General features: G+C 37.0%; 2 protein-coding genes across 3 annotated transcripts; both read left to right on the forward strand.

Moving 5' to 3' along the window:
• The first annotated feature begins 6,305 nt into the window (after nt 1-6,305).
• LOC108571042 (serine-enriched protein) lies at nt 6,306-16,994 on the forward strand. Of its 2 annotated transcripts, XM_017933013.1 has the most exons (8): nt 6,306-6,502; nt 7,690-7,825; nt 9,261-9,299; nt 11,010-11,121; nt 12,746-12,903; nt 13,927-14,058; nt 14,391-14,573; nt 16,641-16,994. In XM_017933013.1, exons 1-8 carry the CDS (start codon nt 6,315-6,317, stop codon nt 16,815-16,817), a joined length of 1,125 nt encoding a protein of 374 aa, XP_017788502.1. In that variant the 5' UTR covers nt 6,306-6,314; the 3' UTR covers nt 16,818-16,994. The 2 variants fall into 2 exon arrangements, with proteins under 2 accessions (XP_017788502.1, XP_017788501.1); XM_017933012.1 differs by lacking the exon at nt 9,261-9,299 and having other exon boundaries at nt 6,315-6,502.
• A 406-nt stretch (nt 16,995-17,400) lies between these two features.
• Nucleotides 17,401-18,531, forward strand: LOC108571041 (trichohyalin-like). Its single transcript, XM_017933011.1, has one exon. It carries the CDS (start codon nt 17,413-17,415, stop codon nt 18,529-18,531), a length of 1,119 nt encoding a protein of 372 aa, XP_017788500.1. The 5' UTR covers nt 17,401-17,412.
• Nucleotides 18,532-21,641: the final 3,110 nt, after the last annotated feature.

Below are 21,641 nucleotides of genomic sequence, written 5' to 3' on the forward strand. Positions count from 1 at the left end.
GAAGAAACGACGAGAGATGTAATATTGGACAGCCGAGCGACGACATGGTCGCACGTTAATTAATGTAATATCGAAACGTGCCTTATTTCCTGTATATATACATATATGAATATTATTATCATTATTATTATCATTACTACCGAAACCTCTATCGTAACGTGCAAGTATTTGTGTTGAATAAATCGATGTTGTTTTATGTTACTTCCGTTGAGGATCGATCATTATTCTCGACTGTTCACTTGTTCATCCTTTTTTTTTTTTTTTTTTTTTTTTTTTGGTTTTTCTCCTGTTGGGTTGATAGAGAAGTGGTGGGACTCGAGAATACCAGATTCACCGGAGAAATGTTTGAAAGTAAAGTTAACGATGAAAGAAGAAAGAAATAAGAATATGTGTATCGTCTATCGTTGACCACGATCAAATAGAAGAGAAATAGAGAAATCTTCACATCGGGAAGGAGAGACGAGGAAGGAATTCTGTTTGTTGAGTCTGCGGGGATGTTTCATTGTTGCGAAAATAATCACGAACGTGTGCGGATGTTCGGAACACGACTTTCGATCGAACTTTCTGTTTTGAAAACTTCATTGATTGCAATTCGACGCGAGAGAAGATTGCATATTGTAATTACAAGTTTTGTTATGTCTACATTAAAAGTCTTTTAAAACTGTTGTTAATCATTTGCAAGGTGTTGGGATCTGGGGAGAAGTTGTACGGCGAGTTTCAATTTTCGAATAAAATTGTCATCATTTTCTCGTGAACCGGATAATTGAGAGAACACGACGGTTCGAGTTGCGCTGTTCTAAACGAGACAGAGAGACGAAAATTGAGAAGAAACTTGATTGATATTGGTAAAATTTATAAGGAACAATAAAGGAGAAGGGACGAAGGAAACGATAAATTGTGTAATTTCAATTGATGACATTTTTATTGCACCGAATTTAATATTACTTGTACGACCTTACGATTCCACGTTTGAACAACGATTTTCTCTAGAAAAATATTGTCCTCTGATTGTTTGCAGCCTTGAAGAATTATTTCTCCTCTGTTCCGTAGTTGGACGTCTTTCGAGCAATCCCTCAAGCCTCTTATCTTCTTTCTCTCTTTCCTTTGTTCCTCGTTGCATTCGTTGTTACGGCACTATGAATTCCTTTGACGCGACAGAGCCGCGTAATTGCACATGATATTGAATCGAGAGTTCACCATGAAACTCGGTCATGACACAGTTACGGATCAACCTTGAACTATTTCGGTCTGACCATAAATTTCCGTTTCCACTTGAACGACGGCCGCTGCGTCGTCCTGGCTTATTAATTATTAACAAATCGGTAAACATCGCGAAACGATAGTCGATCGATCACGATTTAATCATGCTCCCTTTATATGCAAATTCGTCGAATTCATCTTGTCCCGTGTGTGTATTCTATTCATTGTCCTACGGCGATCGATAAGGTTTGATAAAAATGGGAAGAAAACGTGAATCGTTGCTGGTTGAAGTTTTCGAAGAGAGGAAATAGTTTTCGATGCGAGCAATTTCACAATTACGAAGGATTGCGTGTGTCTATCGAGCCGTTTACCAATTATCGAGGGCTGCCACGGAAACCAAAATGAAATCGTTCGTTATTTTCGCGCAGGCGTCGTCAGCGTCGCGACGCGGCGACGTCCCTTACCGAGAGGAGCCGACAGAGACGCTGCACTCGTTTTGCAACAACTTGCACACCAGTCTAGAAATTGCTCAATTTTGCAATGGGAAAAATTGAAGGTGAATGTCGTTCACCAAGGAAATTTATTACCCTAATTTGAAAAAAATTAACTGCACAATAATTAGTAGGTGTAACAAAATTATATGTAAAATATGGCGTGTTAAAAAATATTTAAAAAAATCAACTTTGGAGTATAATAGAGATTAATGAAATTTTGTATAGTTTGAGATATTTGAGATTTTATGAGTATCGTGTAGAAATAATTTTCTAAAAGAATAAAACGGTGGTTGTTGGGGTAAATGGATTTTTCGAGACACCGATAAAAATGTTTCACAAAAGCCTCTATGCAACGAGCATTTTTAGACACTGAAAAAACCACCAGTACTTGCCCTTTTTTCCCCATCTTTCAGCCGGGATGCCTACTTGTTGCGGGGTCGAGCGTTATTGATTAGTGGAGAAGGACGGGAGGAGCCAGAGGGAGACGAACACTCCTCCACAGACATGAATGGTTGTGGTCCACAGAGCCAGATTTTGAGCTTGACCCGGATTCGTCACGCTGGAGTTCACGTTACCTTCACTTTCGTTGCTCGCGTTGTAAGCCAGCGTGAAAAATCGAGAGTGAAACAGTGGCAGCCGGCCAAAATCAGCATCGTCATTATCCTACGCTGTATCGAGAAACGTTCTACCAAAAGCAACTAAGGAAAAGAAAAAAGTGTTACCTACATTCCGAAATTGAAAATACTGCTATCTAATTACCAAAAAAATCACGATCTTGAACATCCCCTGAAAAGCATTCTTCGAGGTAAAAACAAAATCCCCCAGAAAAAGGAGAAATCTCTATAGAAATTTCCTCGAAGGAAACAATTTCCCTTCGAGGCCGAAGAGGGAACACCTCGAATATTCAACGTGCAACCTTCACCGTTGTAAACGCAATTAACCCTGCAATCAGTGGCGCAATCAGTGATCTCAGGACACCGGTAACCGGGTGACATTTAAAAATCCGTCGAAAGGGACGGTGAAACGTACAGAGAGAGAGAGAGAGAGAGAGAGAGAGGCGAGAGAAGAAGAAAAAAAAGAGGAGAAGAAAAGGGAGAGGTCCTTCGGAGGACCTGCAGGTCGCACAGGCGCACCAGCGGCCGTGTTTCACCCCCGGCGAGCGTGTGCGAGTGCGCAATGAAGGCCTGGCCTGGCCTGAGGGAGTGTAGGCTCGGCGCAGTCGAGTGGCTTTGGCCGAGTGCGAGCGGCGTTTTCACGTTCTGTGCTGCGCGAGTTCCATTCACGAAACCGACCTGTTCGAACACCCCCCTCGTGTGCAGAGGAAGGCTCGAGGCGTGCACTCGTCGAGCCACTTGTGTCTATTGAAGACGTGTCGTACGGGAGATATCGAGAGACCGAGGGGGTTTTCTCACGCAGTACAGGCGTGTCTGTCGCGACGGTTGCTCGATTTCGCGGCTCTCGTGTACGGTGCAAGGTTGTCTGCAGGCGCAAACGGGTGGCGTGGTTGGAATAGTTCATTTCGGGTTATCATAGTAACGGGGCTTTTGCCTTTTTTCTTCTCGTTCGGGTTTGTCGGCGTGGAGAGAGATGTTCGGAAGGTGAAACGTTGTTGACAGGGGGAAAAATATCGTCGTCGCGAGTGTACGGTGGATTATGCGTGATCGTGGAACCGAGAAAGTGAGGTAAAAGTGTTTTTTCGGGGCAAAAGCGGGCCGGCGAGCGAGGGGGCTCCGGGACTCGAGCAACAGGTAATTTAAAAGCTGCCTTCGCAACCGGGGCACCGCTTTTGGTGCTTCTGCTTCAACGCTGGCCTGAGATGGTTGATTGTTGTCGCGGGGGTAGATTATGCAATTTACGCGCGGCTTCTTGGGTGGTAATGAGACGCGGATGATTCTTCCCGGTGGATGAAGGAGAGAGGAAATTTCATTTTTGTTTTTGTGCAAGTTTTTTTTTTGTGTTGCTTTATGAGTAAATGCTTTGATACGACTTAGGTTTATTAATATTCGAGGAGGATGTTGGACTGTGCCTTTTGTGTTTGTTCAACGCGTACAGGGTGTTGAAGAGAAATAGTTGAAAGATTATTCGTGTAGAATTGAAACTGTCAATTGGTCGAACATTGTAAATTTATAAATAAACGTTTCTGTGTTAGACATATGAAATTGATGAAAATGCGAAATTACAATTCTTACACAAATTCTTAATTATTGATATATTTATACCGGAGTTTAGTGTTTCACACGAAACATTGGTATAAATAACGTTATTGAAAAGGTTTCACATAAACTCTAATACAGTTCACATTCTTTTTTTTTTAGATAAAATACCCTTTCAAATAAAAGTCACTATAATCCCTCTAAATGCTATTATTATTCAAACATTTAAAGCCTACTCACACGATGCACCTTTTATTTAAAAAATGCTTAATTAATTAAACAACTTTACCTAGCTTACAAAATTCGATTATTTTCAATGCTCTAATTATAATCAAATATCCGAAAAAATATAAATAACCAGTGGAATTAAATTAACTCCAGTTCAAGTTGAGTAGCTATTAAATTACACAACTCAAATCAGAATCATTTTACATGTGTAAAATACGCAAATTATGATTTTTTTGCAAAACTGCGTTCGATCCCTTCTTTTTCGAATTTCAACCGAATTCACAGAGTCCTCATATCGAATCGTGCAACGATGTTGCGTAAATTATTCGCGCTGCTTAAAGGTCGAACGTAAATGAAAGTTTATCGCCAGCCAGGGACGAGGATTAAAGGGGTCTCCTGCTGCAAGTAGGTTAACTACATCGTAGATAACAGGTCTCGTTACACGGAGGGGTAGTTAAGTCTTTCGTCAGGGGGTGATTTATCGATAGACTTGCAGATTTCCCTATCGGATAAAGGAAAGTGCATTTCGTCCATTAAAGCGTGCTCTCGCGTCGCTTTTTCTTCATCAACTCTTAACGTGCTCGCCTCGTTGGACGCATTAGGGCCATTCATGCGGGAACTCCCGCTTTTCGCCGAGTAGCCTTTGTTTAATAGTCTCCTTCTTTTATAGTTCTTCTTGGTAATTACAGTTCCTTGGTAAAAATTGACAGAAAATCATTTTTCTAATTTAGTACCAAAAATTTAAATAAATTAATATCTACCTCTAATTAAACAGAGAAATAAGTGTACGTATTAGTTTGAAACCATTCCTAAGAAATATAGGAATTAAAAAATTGGAATAAATTAAAAAACTTTCCAGTGCTAAAATGCACTGCATAGAAAATAAAACAAGTTGTTATTAATATGTGTAGCATTTATTTTAAACCAATAAAAATAGTAAGTAAATTCGATATTGATTTTCATGAATTATGCAAATATCTCTGAACTTTTAGCCAGCAGAGTGGAAATAAATGGAATGATTCTTTATGGAAGATTGACCAGGATGTTTTTAATTTGATGTTAAATGTTTCGATGTAATAATTATACTTGAGCTTAAATGAATATTCCGCTGATGTTTAAATAACTTCCTGGATAAGTATTTATCTGTTCTTAGAATTTGATTGCATAGGAATAAATTGCAGAATAAAAGTGGTAAATTAAATTAAGGCTAATTATTCGAAAACAAACAAGTGTTTACGCACGAAATGATTTTCCAGTTATTCGTTTGCTGTATGCGAAACATTAATGTGTACGATATACAGTGTGTTGTTGCTATCCCAGATTTATCACAAATTCACCTAATTACGCCTTTGAAAAGGGTCACGATATTTTCGTTCCTCGTCAATGCTCGCAGATGTTAGAAATACGGTGAATGTTATTTTTATCATGCCGTACTAATAATACTGGTGCTCCTATTATATGAGTAGTTTGATAGGTGTTTAATCAAACTTGAAGTAAATTGTTACTGTTACCGATTTTCAAAAATAAACGAAGTTGAACGAATGTATGAGAAATAAGTGAAATTAATGAAGAAGTGAAAATTAATAAGCGAAAACTATTCTCGCTTTGCTGAAGCGTTACGGTTGTAAACAGTGGAAATTGAAGCGTAATCTCATAAGCAAAAAAGTTCAGATATGTAATTTACTATGGATAAAAAGTTTCTGTTAATTTACTAATAAAATTTGTAATTTTAAGGTTTATTTTAAGTTGAATAAATTCACTTCAGGATCGTGTGTTCGCTTTCGTGCAATTTATGCAGATAAGTGATACCCGAGTTTTTAGGATAATTACTGATTACTTTTTTCAATTGTAAAGTATTCTTGATACAGTAACGAAAATAGTGTATGTTTATTTTTAAAATAGCTCTACGATTTGAGGCTTGTTTATCAAATTCAAAGTTCGGCAAACTATCTGACAGGTTTTCACATTCAGAGTGGCCCACGCAAGTGGACCGAATTATACCTCGAAAATGGTAGAAGTTAGAAATTTTTCCAGACGAAATGAAATTTTCGTTTGGAAAATACCGCCGTTATTTCTAATTTCCTGTAACAGCAGAGAATTTTTTGCTATTTTACGATTCCGTGTCTCTATATCGTTTTATCAAGCAGCAAAGGTGAATCTGAGAATAGAAAAGCGGAACTGTATTTTTCCTAGAGACAGGTGTTACATGTGAATGATTTCCCAGGAAAATACGAGCTCGATGCCGGAGGCTTCAGGGTCGGAGGTGGCCGAAGAGCCGGATTATTCGATTTTCGAGAATAAGACCGGCTTGGCCGAAGACATGAAGTTTCTGGCTAGTATGCCGGAACTATGCGACGTGACCTTCCTCGTCGGTAGCACCAAAGAGCCTATATGCGCTGTGAAGGCTGTTTTAGCGGCCAGAAGTAGGTTGGTATCTCAAGTAATATTAATATCTCTAAAAATAAAATAATAAAAAGTAATTTTCTCCTAGAAACAAACTTGAAGTATCACAAATTTATCGTTCTACTGAAAATTTCGTCGGTTTACTGGTAAAAGACACTAATTTCAAGTGAATGTGTACCTACTATCTTTCAGAAATTGAATTTGAAGCTTTCGTTTTTCATGAAATAAATCTAGATTAAATTACTTAATTTAAAAAATTATTCTCTCCTAGAAACGAACTGAAAGTATCACAATTTTATTGCCCTACTGAAAATTTCGTCGGTTTACTGGTAAAAGACACTAATTTCAAGTCAATATGTATTGCCTTTCAGAAACTGAATTTAGAGCTTTTGTTTTATATGAAATAAATTACTTAATTTAGTACAAAAATCTTTTATTTATTTATACTGTATGTAAGGAGGTAATTTTTATGTTCTTCTCCTCTGTAAAGTAAAGACAAGCATTTTTTGATTTAGTGTCTAACAGTATATGATTTATTCTTCTGTACAGAGTGTTTCACCTAATTCTGTCACCTGAAATATTTCTGCTGTGCTTAAAATTTCATAAAAATGCTTCGTATAGGTCATTGCATTTGTCTCTAACCCTTTCGTGACCAGTGCAACACACATGTCCCATTTGAGTGCTCGAAGAAAACTTGCTCTAGATTTAGTATCTACTATAGACACTGTGATCGGTATATAAATAAGAAATTCGTTAAAAAATCAATGCAGTCACGAAAGGGTTAAAGTGGCCCTCGAAAATATAAAATTCCATAGGAAAAAATGAATCGAACATTCTTGTATCACTTTAACCCTTTCACAATAGAATAAACCTATTCCTATAAAATTTTAAATACAGCAGAATTATTTCAATAGATAAAGTTCAGTAGAACACCTCATACATTCAGAAATCACATTCAATGTTCCCAATGCTCGAAACAATAAAACACGATATTCTAATTCAGAAAAAAGAAGCTCAAAATTAAAAAAAAATTTATTTTTCTAAATATCAATAAACCATTCACCTGAAAATCATTTGTATGTATTTAAATGTGTGTCAAAAGTCCATAGAAGAATATTAAACATGATATCTCTTCTTTTTAATAATATCTTTTTTGTCAACAATTTCCAAGAAAGTGAAACAGCTGAAACAACGTGATTTCCTTTGCTCAGAGTGTTTCAGAAGCTGTTTTACCAAGCACCAAGTCCGCAACGTAAAAAGGAACCGCCACCTCGAGAGAACAAGATCCGGCTGTTTCTGAAGAGAAGCTCCGAACCGCTGTTGAACCTGCAAAACGCGACGCAACAGGTAATTGTAACCGTTGCTGATAGATCGCTTGTTCGTAACTCGTTCTTGTTAATTTTGAGAGAGTGACACTGTCGATTTGCAACACGAGAAAATGGAAATGTCAGAGATATTTGTTATTAAAGTTGAAGGGATTAAAATGTGGGTAGTGTACACTTGTGACATTTGCAATATGTTATACAAAACGATCACGCCTACAAAGAATACGCGCGTACACGTTCGTTCAATTTTGCAAATGTTAAATCGCTGATCGATAAGTGGAAACATTCAATTTCGAGGCTTTCAACTTAAGAGTATTACCATGTCAATGTTAATTGGTACAAGTACGATACTAAAAGCTCGAAATTCTATTACAGCTCCTTTCATCGAGCGTTCCTTTTGATATTATTATTGAATATTGTTGGAAGTAAAATGGAACATCTTTGGAGAGTTATTTTTATTTCGTGCAATAATAACGATAATAATATTTTCAGGCATCCACGTTAATGTCGACCATGTTCAGTTGAAAGTCGCTAATAACAGTTTTGGGGGAAAATAATTTAAGCAGTTTCTGCTGCGAATGACTTAAGTAGTTTCTGCTATCAAAATGTAATTATTGAAGGGTAAACACGAAGGGCAAAATATTCTGTAAATTTAATAACCAGAAATCTGTTTTTCAATAAAAATTCATTAACAAAGTGTAGTCCTCAAAAGTAAATCGATTTTTGTGAAATTTATGTATGATTTAGTCCTCACAAAAATATTTGGCACGTATTTTTCTTTACACGTTGAAATCCATGTTGAAGTGTTGAAAAACATTCCTCAAAGTTGAGAACACAGCATATTTTATAGCACATAAAAGTCACCGATTTTTATGAAATTTACGTATGATGTAGCGCTCAAAAAAATATTTGACACGTATTTTTTTCTACATGCTGAAATCCACGTTGAAGTGTTGAAAAACATCTCTCAATGTTGAGAACAAGGAGCACATTTCATTGCATATCTCGAGAACTATTAGGTTTAGAAGAATGGTCCAAATACAGAAATTGATTATTTTTAAACAAGGAATTCAGCTGTGCGAACAATTTCTGAAAAAGTTAATTTCTTTAAACAATACCTTGCAAATGATTATATTTTTGACATTCACTAGATATTCTTTCTATAAAGCAGCACTAATAGTATCTCTAAAAATGACTAAAAATACTTTTAATTATACTTTCAGTGAACCTGATTTTTCACAGCAAACTATTACATAACTTCCCCCTGCGATTTCTCAATTTAACAAAACTGTTGTATAATGAATTTTAGCTGAACATGGGCTTCGGTTGAAACACGTTGCAGTAGAAAATTTCATTAGGCGTACACTTTCCAATAATAAATACATTGTCCAGTGCTCGAACACGTCGTCGTTAAAATGATAGAAATAGTAAGTGTGCGTTTGTTGTGTGCCGTGTAGCGTTCGGGGTTCGCGCAGCAGTTGGCCCCCATACAAGAGGTATTATGAACGTCAATTCTCTGTACGATAATTGCATTCGAAAGTCTTTCACTCGTCGATTTCCTTCTCTGCCCCACTCGCCCCCCTTAATTTTTCATTCTTTGCTCGTAAAACGCCTACTACTTCCTCTGTTCCCCCTTTAACTCTCAAGTATACGAAGAACGAGAAGGATCGAGGATAACGATGAGTCCTTGATTCAATCTCGATGTCTCCTCGAATGTTTCATTCGGAAACTTTCTTTACTTTTGAGAATCTGTTAGTTAGACGGATTGGCCTGTTTCTCTCACGCTGTTTCGATATGTGATTCGTGTGGTAGATATGCCAAGTGAATTTTCGTCACGGTGGAATTATTCTGTACGATTGCATGAAAAATCGACGTACTAGTATCGCGAAGAAAGAATTGTGATTGTGTTTTTCAACACCTTCGCTGCCACTGGCAAATCGATAGCACGCTGAGTGATACATTGTGGGCCGCATACGCTGCGTCGGTGGCAGCGAACGTGTCGAACATTGTTAAATTTTCTGGTCGAAGAGATTTCAGATGAATTATAATGCAAAAGACTGATTTCCTTTTAATAAAATAATTTTGGTAACTTTACGTTATTACTGACATTTTAGTTGGTGAAAAAGTAGCTCTTTCACGATAATAGTGCGTAATCTGAACTTGTTAATATTCAACAGGATGCATCCTCATTTCAATGCGTTAATTGCAGTTATTTAATTGCATACGTTCAACATTAATAATAACATTATTGTCACATTAAATTGTCACCTTTCCTTTCTTATAGTTATTTAATAGAACGATCACTTAACTGTGCACCTAATTTTTTAAATCTTCAGTAACTTGCCATTCGGTTGATTCCTTCCCGTCACAATTTATTTTCTATATTCTCCCATTTATTTACTTCACCCGTATCTATGTAATTGTCGTTTTTTTTTATTTATCCACGTTTAAATTACCTACGAAAGCGATAGAGCGCAATCACAATCTCATCTCTACGTTGCTCGAATTCTGTTCACTTTCTCCCCGCATCACCCTCATTTGTGAACCCTTACAAGTGCTATCACGATGCATCCTGTGCAATTCAAATCCGTGTAGATGTTAACGTGGCATTCACCATTACAGTCTCTATCTCTTTCAGCAGGCATGCAACTTTTGAATTGACTATACACAGTCCGGAGTACCGTGGACATAGACAGTCGCGTGTGCGGTACATTTATCGGGAAATTTGCAATAGCTGTAGATTCGCACGATCATAATTCTCCTTACTCGATGACGGCACAATTCGATTCCTGCAAATTCTGCATATTCATAGTCGTGTGGAATTGAAAATGATGTGGTAGACGCACTGTAGTTTGCTATGAAAGTCTGCACTCGCGCGAATCTTTCGCGGTATTCAAATGATTTGTGAGTTTTCATCGATGCTTACTTGCGATTGGTGATGGATAATTCAATTTGAAAGAGATTAAAATGAAATGTAAACAGTGCACCGTGTGTAGTGTGTCAGTAACAACGAGCATTCCTGGTAAGTTAGATGTTTCGAGGAATGTACATTCCGAATGATACGTTGAGCCGATGTTGAGTACTCAATGTGTGAAAATGTTTTCGTATCCATCACTAAATGCATCGAGCTGATCACTTGGCATGAATCTTCGATTTTAATTGATTTCGCGTTCCTGTGAGTACATGAAGTTTCTGGTAAATCACAGCCGAATCAACATCATACCGTGACCATCGAAGAATTCGAGCCGGACGTGTTTCGTCAGCTGATCGAGTACATTCATACTGGATCCGTGACGTTGCAGCCTAGAACGTTATTAGGTAACTGTTGCTATTAATTAATATTTTATGGATCTTCAAGAATTTAATTGAAATACTTCCTGTACTTTCATTGTTAAGAAGAAAAGATATATTTTATTAAATTCAAATTTCATTCAAAATTATTTTTACTATTCTTTATGAAATTTTATAAATTTGAAACAATTATTTCTAATAATAAGAACGAATTGTTAATGTTAAATAGTTATAGCAGGGGTGACAATGTTTTCAATTTATATTCTTCAAGGAAATGTCAACTTTATGTAATTTTGACATTTATTTTCTATATTCTCTCATTTATTTACTTCACCCGTATCTATGTAATTGTCGTTTTTTTTTATTTATCCACGTTTAAATTACCTACGAAAGCGATAGAGCGCAATCACAATCTCATCTCTACGTTGCTCGAATTCTGTTCACTTTCTCCCCGCATCACCCTCATTTGTGAACCCTTACAAGTGCTATCACGATGCATCCTGTGCAATTCAAATCCGTGTAGATGTTAACGTGGCATTCACCATTACAGTCTCTATCTCTTTCAGCAGGCATGCAACTTTTGAATTGACTATACACAGTCCGGAGTACCGTGGACATAGACAGTCGCGTGTGCGGTACATTTATCGGGAAATTTGCAATAGCTGTAGATTCGCACGATCATAATTCTCCTTACTCGATGACGGCACAATTCGATTCCTGCAAATTCTGCATATTCATAGTCGTGTGGAATTGAAAATGATGTGGTAGACGCACTGTAGTTTGCTATGAAAGTCTGCACTCGCGCGAATCTTTCGCGGTATTCAAATGATTTGTGAGTTTTCATCGATGCTTACTTGCGATTGGTGATGGATAATTCAATTTGAAAGAGATTAAAATGAAATGTAAACAGTGCACCGTGTGTAGTGTGTCAGTAACAACGAGCATTCCTGGTAAGTTAGATGTTTCGAGGAATGTACATTCCGAATGATACGTTGAGCCGATGTTGAGTACTCAATGTGTGAAAATGTTTTCGTATCCATCACTAAATGCATCGAGCTGATCACTTGGCATGAATCTTCGATTTTAATTGATTTCGCGTTCCTGTGAGTACATGAAGTTTCTGGTAAATCACAGCCGAATCAACATCATACCGTGACCATCGAAGAATTCGAGCCGGACGTGTTTCGTCAGCTGATCGAGTACATTCATACTGGATCCGTGACGTTGCAGCCTAGAACGTTATTAGGTAACTGTTGCTATTAATTAATATTTTATGGATCTTCAAGAATTTAATTGAAATACTTCCTGTACTTTCATTTTTAAGAAGAAAAGATATATTTTATTAAATTCAAATTTGATCCAAACTTATTTTTACTATTCTTTATGAAATTTTATAAATTTGAAACAATTATTTCTAATAATAAGAACGAATTGTTAATGTTAAATAGTTATAGCAGGGGTGACAATGTTTTCAATTTATATTCTTCAAGGAAATGTCAACTTTATGTAATTTTGAAGCGATTGAAAATTATTTCTGATAACTTGCCCAATAGTGTCTGATTAAGTTGCAAATTTTTAAGTTCATTTCCAGTGAAGCCTTTAACGGTTGTAGTTTTTCAATGATTTTAATAAACTTCCTGTCGCTTCACAGGACTAATGAATGCTGCGGATTTTTACGGATTGGAGCAACTCAGGAAAGCTTGCACTGGATTCGTGCAATGTTGTATTACAGTGGACACCGTGTGTGCTTTATTAGCGTCAGCTGAACGATACATTCAGTACAAATGCACAAAATCCTTGGTGCAGAAGGTAAAATTGCACAAACTTGTATTCGAAAATTTTTCTCATCTTCTTCATAACAACACGCAAGTTATATTTTTCCCTGCTGAGATAGTGCGCGTTCAAGGAAATAACAAAAATAATAATACTTGTACTTTATACTGAAGAGTACACCTGAAAATGAAATTGACGTGAGAAATTTACCTAAATCCAAGAGATTACGCACTATTTTACCGGTATCGATACTGATAACGATATGTGTGTACACATTTCACGCAATCTGACACTCGTAGATGTTAGTGATAAGCGAGATTCACGAAACAATCAACGTTATCTGTTTCAATATCAAAGAAGGCTTGGCACTTAGTATTTCGAATAAAAATCTCATCGATATGGTGTTCGATGATAGCATCGTATTTTTGTTGTTTCTCCTTGACACGATCATGTATCGTTCGATACACGTGACTCGATTGCTTAATATAAGGCCAGATAAGATGTTATCAATTTTAAGAGAGAGAGAAATTATATCGTTATAATTTTTCAAATATCAGAAAGATATGTTATCAATTATTTCTAAGTGTCGATGCCTTTTACTTTCTTCTTCACGTCAAATGAAAATTTAGTATTGTTATTAATAATTTTATAAAGAGAGTAACATGCAAGCCGATATATTTGAAGTAATAATTTAAAATTTGTTATGAAAATTAAGGTGTTATTCTCTTCATCCGTTAGAATATTATATTTTCTTATGATTCTCAATCGCAATTAGGTCAGAATGTGATCAAATTTTTTAAGGAAAAATGAAAATGATTTTTTAAATTCAAACAAAGATTACACTTAGATTTCCAAACAGTAACTTGTCAAGAATTGTACGAATTTTAAGTTAATATGAAAAAATTCAACACTCAAATAATCAACACTTGAAGGACCAATTTTGGAATGATTAGAAATTCAACATTTCATATTACACAAACAAACATTAATTTAAGACATTTAAATGGTAGTATAAAAGTATTGAAAAGTATAATAATCATTTCCTGCTTGAATTCAAAGGTGCTGGAGTTTGTCGACGAACATGGCAACGAAGTGTTGAATTTAGGATCTTTCACCCTACTCCCTGAACATGTAGTTCGTTTAATCCTGGCAAGAGAAGAGTTACGAGCTGACGAATTTACCAAATTCCAAGTATGTGTGAATTCCATTTGCAATATTTTCGACCAATTGAATCAACCTACATATGTTAATCATTTAATTTTATTTCCTTACGAACATATAACTTTCTATTTAAAAAGAAAACAATATTTATAGTCATTCCAATTTTTACAATAAATCCTATTATATTTAATTTTGGCAATAAATTCAGATATATCCAATTTTACAATTTTTGCAATAATTTCTGATATATCCAAATTTCCATTATTTAAATAAATCCTGATGTATCCAATTTTCCAATTTTTACTCTAAATCCTGTCGCAGATTCAACTTTTAAAATTCGTTATCGTCTCTGCTTTTACTAGGCGGCCTTGATGTGGAGCAAGAAATACTGCGACGGTAATCAGAATCAAGATCTGAAGAACGTGATAGGGAATTTTCTGGAGTACATACAATTCCATAAAATTCCTGCGAACGTGCTGATGAGAGAAGTGAATCCTCTGGGTCTGGTACCATCTGAGACCATAATGACAGCGTTGGCCTATCAGGTGCGCCTTGTATTTAACACAACGATCGAATTATACGTTAACATTATTCATTTTTATTTTATTCGCTCTCGTAGAATCGAGCTTCGTCTTTCTTTCTACTTTTTTTTTTTCTCTCTTCTTCACCAGAACGCTATTCTAAATCTGTCGATCTTACGTATCTACGAAGTTATTGTGTCTTTCAGTCGCCTTAGATTATTTCGAATTCGTGATAAATCGCATAAATCTTTGTTTTGACGTTGTTACGAGTGAACCTGATCGAGATTACACAATTACAAGCAGCACTTTCAGTGTAGCTCCAGGATTGTAGTTTGTGAATTTAGTACAATATGAACGTAAAATGTACACTCTCTCCACGAAGGTAACACAGTAGTTTTGTTCAATTGAACAGTTGTTCAGTGCGATACGATGGTTCATCCCAAAATGGAAAGAGAAGAATATAATCGCAAAGAATTTCAATATGAACATGTATCTATGGTTGTTTCTGCTCCCTTTCGATATACATACACCCCTTTGTGTCTTACTATTTCTTTGTCGAAGCATGAAAAATGTGCAGATTTAATAATTATTCCAATCGATAAATTTTGTTGAAATATTAATTGTTATATATATAACTGCGACATAGTGTAACACTAAAGGTCCGAGGGTGTTACTTAGATCATGCTTTCAAATTGTAAAATCACTTTGATCTGTATAAAATGTCACAGTCCTTTTGGAAATTTAATTTTACATTTGGAATTGTATTAATAATTAATTCACATTTTCCCCTGGGACCATTGGACACAATATCGATTAACTGTCTTGTTTTTCGTTCACTATCTCTATTTATTATTTAGAAACATCTATTTTGTGCTCACATTCGGTTCACCGTTCAAAATAATTAAGGAGTTATTTATATGAAAGCGTAGAAAAATATTGATTTAATATTAAGTAAACAGAAATTTATTTTTTTATTCATATGAACGTCTTGTTTGTTATTTTGAACTGTGTTAGTGTACAATCATGTTTCATTCATTGATTGATCCTTCACGTGTATTATATATATTTAAGATAAACATTCCTTTCCCTCTTGTACATAAGATATTCATTCTATTAAGAAATGTTAGTTACCTGTAACTAATTGTTCCTTTAGTATATTTCCCAAAATTAGTATCTCTGTGCAACTGAAATAATTATTCAATTAGTGTGCAGCAGAACTCCATTTATCTATTAACAATACGAAAATATGAACAATTTGCAACGAAAAGTTCCTCAAATTATAATATCATATTTTTTAAACAGTACACTCTTGATTTCCACTTTTCCACTATCTTAACAATTTTCTAAAGAATGTCTCATCTCTGCAGATAAATGGAATCTACTGTATCACACATGTCACTCCTTTCACTCCCATTGCAAATAGTGTGACGATGTTGAACAGCAAAAATTTACCCTTCACCCCTAATTTTCAATTAAATATGTCACGTAGAAACAGAAATTCTCAATGTTGGCTTAGTACAAACCGTGTTTCAATATTGAGTAATACAAATTGGTCCTTCACTTCCACTCCTAATATTCGCCCCTAATTTTTCATTAAATACAGGGCGATGCAAAACCATTCCTGACACTTTTATTACTTTTTTACAAATCAGAGGTTTGAAAAGGGAAAAGAAAATTTTTTATTTAGTACTGAGAAAATGGAATGGAAATGTAAATAGTTGAACACGTTATTTATGAAGTGTATCCTCCCTCTTAACGGAACAAACACACTCCTTCCACGTTTGAAATATTAAAAAACGAAAAGAGTATAAATACTGTAGTATATTTTGTGCATTGTTATCACTCCTGATACAGTGAAAATTCTCCTTCAATTTAATTTCCCCCCTTTTCTTATTAGTAGATGTTTATCATTTCCTCGTTTCCTCCGAATTTACGTTATTTTACCTACAAACAAATCCACGCCACATTTGAGAACGTGTCAGGTGGTTCAGCGTCACCCTGTATATCACGGTAGAGCTAAAGCACCCCCTCTAAATCGCATTCATCAGTGTTCCACCTTTGGAAGTCACTTGACCGGAGAGTTTGTTGCAGGCAGACCCAAACAGTGTCGACCCCGAAAAGCTCTCCCCCCCCAAAGTGAAGCACCAGGACCGTAGTTTGTCGGTGCAGTCCTCTTTGCAGGATCTGCCTTACGGCAGCAACACGTCGCTGTGCTTGACCGCGTCCGACGAGGGGTCCGACGACAAGCAGCATTCAGGTAGCAACTAACCTCCGGCCACGGCCGCACTGATCGCGGCCGTATCGGACGAGCCTCGACGCGAGGAAATTCCTATTAACGATGCGGTCTCGCACCCGCTTGAAGGTAAAAACAGCATAGCTGAGCAGGAAACGGGGGAGCAGCAGCAGCACCAGCAATGGCAGCAGCCGAAGCAACAGGGCGAAGAGGAGGATCTTCAGCGGCTGATCGAGCAAAGGAGTCAGTTTCAGCAGATGAGACAGGAAGAGGAGCTGAAAAGAGCAGCAAACGAATAGGCAGGAGGAGGAGCTGAGGAAACAGGAGATGCAGGAGGAGTTCGAGAGACGGCAGAAGGAACAGTTGAGGAAGAAACAGGGGTCGGAGGAGGCGAAGCAGCAGCAGCAGCAGGAAGAGGAGTCGAAGAGGCAAGAGGAGAAGCAGCAACCAGAGGAAGCGAAAAAGCAGAGGGAAGAAGACCTGGAGAAGTTACTGCGGAAGGAAACGTTGAAGAAGAAGGAGGAGGTGAAGGAAGGGAAACGGAAGGAAAGCTTGAAGAAGAAGGAGGTGAAAGAGATGCAGAGGAAGGAAACGATGAAGAAGAAGGAACAGAGGGAAGATGCGAAGGAGATGCAGAGGAAAGAAACGACGAAGAAGAAGAAGGAGGATAAAGATGACATGAAGGAGATGCAGAGAAAGGATACACTAAAGAAGAAAGAGGAGAAGGAAGACATGAAGGAGATGCAGCGAAAGGATACGTTGAAGAAAAAGGAGGAGAAAGAAGACATAAGGGAGATGCATCGAAAGGATACATTAAAGAAAAAAGAAGAGAAGTATGACATAAAGGAGATGCAGCGAAAAGATACGTTAAAGAAAAAGGAGGAGAAAGAAGACATAAAGGAGATGTATCGAAAAGATACCTTAAAGAAAAAAGAGGAGAGAGAAGATATAAAAGAGATGCTACGTAAGGAAACATTAAAAAGGAAGGATCAGAAGGAGGATGCGAAGGACCTTCAGCGTAAGGAGACATTAAAAAGGAAAGAGCAGAAGGAGGATTCAAAAGAGCAGCAACAGAGGGACAAACCGAAGAAGAAGAAGCAGAAGAAGTCTCCGAAAGAGCAACACCAGGAAGAAAAAATGATAATAGAACAGAAGGATCCGCAACAGCAGATAGGCAAAGAGGAATTGTTGCAGCAACAGGTAACAAAAGAGCAGCTTCAGAAAGAGGAAGAAAAAGAAGCCGCTGTAAAGGACGAAGAAAAATTGCAGCAGCAACTGGAACAAGAGAAACAATTCCAAGAAGAGCAGAAATGGTTGAAGCAACAGGAGGAGGAAGAACAGCGACGAATTCGCGAGGAGAAGAAGTTGCAACTGCAGCTGGAGGAGTTGAAGACACAATGGTCGCAGCAACAAGAGTTGATGTTCCAAAGGGAAGAAGTAGACGTCTCGTTGCAGCACGAGATACAGAAAAGAAGATACGAGGAACAATTGGAGAATCAGCAATTCCAGCAACTGCAGTTGCAGCTGGAGGGTCGGAAGCCTCAGGTAGAAAATAGGCTGGAACAACGACAGGTGACGGAACGAAGGAAATCGAAGAAGAGGAAAGAGGAGAGGGTGGAAATTAGGGTGCACGAAGCGGAGCCGCAGACAGCTCCCGCAGAGGGCGTAACTGGCCTCTATATAAAATTAGTTGTGAGACAAGAGGGTCGAGCAAACTTGGTTTGGCTGTTGAAAACGCACAAATTCTAAACGATTTATTTCTTCGCTACTCTCCGTTCTAATTTGTCACCGTTGAAACCTACGGTTCGCTGATTTTCACGGTGGACAGAATTGTCCCAAGATCATTCCTGTCGTTTAGGTTGTCCTATGAGACATTACGAGAATCTTTGTGTTCACGGACGAGGTTTCGAATACTTTAGCTAAAGATTTTTATTGCAATGAACGTTTCAGCTGGGGGAAAGTGTGCACAGCTGTTTAAGCTAAGTGCGGAGACGTTCTCACTCATGGTTGTTGTTAATAAGAACGAATGTCTGTGCGTAGATAAGGTGCGTGCTAATTAGTCGAGTGATTCGATTTGGTTTACGTTAATTATTAGTTTATGAACATTCTCGATTCGTACAGCCGTCTATGAGTTTGTAGTCCAAATGGAGGAACGTTCTTCTACGTTACGCTGCTCAAAATTGTCGAAGAATGATCCAACTGTTGAAGACTTTCAACGTTGAGTCCACCGCATTTTTGATACTTGAAACGTTTGATTTATTCTAAGGAAAAGAGGAAAGAAATTGTTCAGATGTTGATAAGGTAATTCGGCAATTATCTTTCAGCGATGTACTCAACATTCGACACCGATTTCACGTGTATTATTTTACCGCCGACACGTTGACGACTACTTATACAATAATTTACACGTGCTGGCTACCTCTCGAGTTTTTCAGCCGCGTCTTGATTCTAATAATTATCGATTACACGGTGTCACGCAATGACGGAAACACGACTTTCGTCAACATCAATCAAAGTCCTCGCTTTCCTGTCGAACTACCGCCACTATATTGCTCCGTCGACTTTTCTACTATCCTCCGTGCACTTATTACAGTGCCACGCTGTAGCAACTCGAGAACATCGGCTATCAATTTTTTACCAAGCATCTCGAACATCCATTCTATCGCTTGAAAGAATACCTGAATCGTTCGTTAAGAGAGATTCCATCTCACAAGTGATAATAATTGAAATTCTAAGTAATGCTACTCACAGAGTATCGAACGGGAAATAAGAAAATGGGGAGAAAGTGAAAGAAAGGAAGACAGAAAAATATGGACGTTATTGTTGAACAGTTTTACTATACACACGTTACATATCCGTCGATTATCATGAATCATGTTGAAAAAAACTGCAAATAACTATATATATATATACACACACATATGTACTTATATTTGACAATGGATTAGAGAGAATCAACGTGCATTCGTGTTTGTTGATTTCCAGTGAGGTGTTCGAGAGCTGTGGACGATGATTTGACAGATGATAAACTGTTTTCCTCCTGATACATCATTTCCCTCTTGCTTTTCGAATTTCATTTTCACGCCTCGGGCTTTCAAACGATGCGAGACAGCGTTTATTCCAAGAGAAACACGACGAGAGCAATTTTTCATCTCAACGTTCGATGATGCATTTAGAAAAAGTTTGTCGACTTTTATTTGCTATCATTTACCTACCACGAGATATTTTGAGAGATAAATTATCGTATTTCTACTGTGTTCCCTTTATACTTTTACTACAATTTTTATGTGGTTTTCATGGAGATCTGTCGTGATCGAAGTATACAATTTCAATTTGCTGCTTTAGATTGTACTTGAAGGAAATTATTCTGTTGTTACATTAAAGCTGCCTGTTATCATAATTATTATTAGCAATGATAAGTGCATTACGGTTGACATATAAAGAATTTTACATGGGTGTAAGGCTCTGAAATCGTGCTAGATACCCCCATATACTTAAATTCTTGCAACGAGAAAATGTTTATGAAACTATGAATATATAAAGTAATATTAAGTAATGTTCAACACACGGCGAGAAGAGAAATGTCTCCAATGACGAATTTTGAATACTTTTTTTTTCTCTGATTTTACTGAATATTCAATTTTTCATTTCCTTTCAAATTCAATTATGATTATACCGTACAGAAATATTTTTATTACACAACGATCATCATTTCTTTCTTAAAGAAAACAAATCTGAGGTGAAAATTAATATAACACAATGTACGATATATCTCGACAAATTTTTTCACAGAAAAGAAGTAAATATTACATCACAGAATAATAATTAAACAATACTATTATTTTTTACACATTTACAGTATTACTTTTCCGTATAAACTTGTTATTTTAAACAGGAACACGAATTATCTTCAATTTGACGAAAAATTCTATTTAAAAAAATCATTCAATTTCACGCTGCTGACATTTCTCTTCCCAGCTATCGCTCCTAAGTTACTTGTTTAAGAAATGAAACAGAGTATCTATTAAACGTTGTTGATCGATGTAATACTCATCATTGGTACAAAGCAGAACGACAAATTCCTGATTCGCCGAACGCTAAGCTCCCATGGGTTCACGCAGAAATAGGAGGGAAGAAAAGAGGAGAGCTACGTACAGAGAATTAATTTGCAATGACAGAACGAGGAGGGAGAAGAGTAATTAAATGAACGTTCGCGCGACATTAACGCGTTTTTCGTACCTCGAGAGCTTCGAAGACTTCACGTCGAGTTAGTTGCTACCGATTAGCAAGAGAAACGATGCGCAAATCTGTCCGTATGTTGAACTTAACAGGTAAAACGGTGTACCTATGTAAAAATGATGTCGCAAAACGCGATTGGTGTCTTCTGTACGATCACGAAAGTTCCTGGAGAAAACTTGAGAAATAAATGAGGTGGATGTTCTATTTGTCTTCTCAATCATCATACGTTCCAATTATTATGTCTCGTGTTTGACAGAGTTTCGTTACAACGTTGGAGAATTCACTAACGAGGGAATTTTAGGCGATTGGAAAATTCCGAAAAATTCGATAAGGAAAGAATTTTTTGTTTCGACAATGAAACTGTTCCGAGGGATGAAAATATTCCCTCGAAGCAATTGTGAGGTTCGTATTCTCGCGAATAATCGCAAAATCGTACAAGATGTGGAGAAAAAGGTAAATTCAAAGTTTTGTGGTTTTTGATGGTCTATATTTTGGTGGTAAGAAATTTCCGAATAACATTATTCTTTCAAAATTTATCCCTACTGTTCCTTTTTCGAAAATTCTTTGCCACTGTAGTACAGAGAATCAAAAACTACGCAGCTTTTAATTCAACATTTTGC

Source organism: Habropoda laboriosa, unplaced genomic scaffold (assembly GCF_001263275.1).
Source record: "Habropoda laboriosa isolate 0110345459 unplaced genomic scaffold, ASM126327v1 scaffold96, whole genome shotgun sequence".
Classification (NCBI taxonomy): domain Eukaryota; kingdom Metazoa; phylum Arthropoda; class Insecta; order Hymenoptera; family Apidae; genus Habropoda; species Habropoda laboriosa.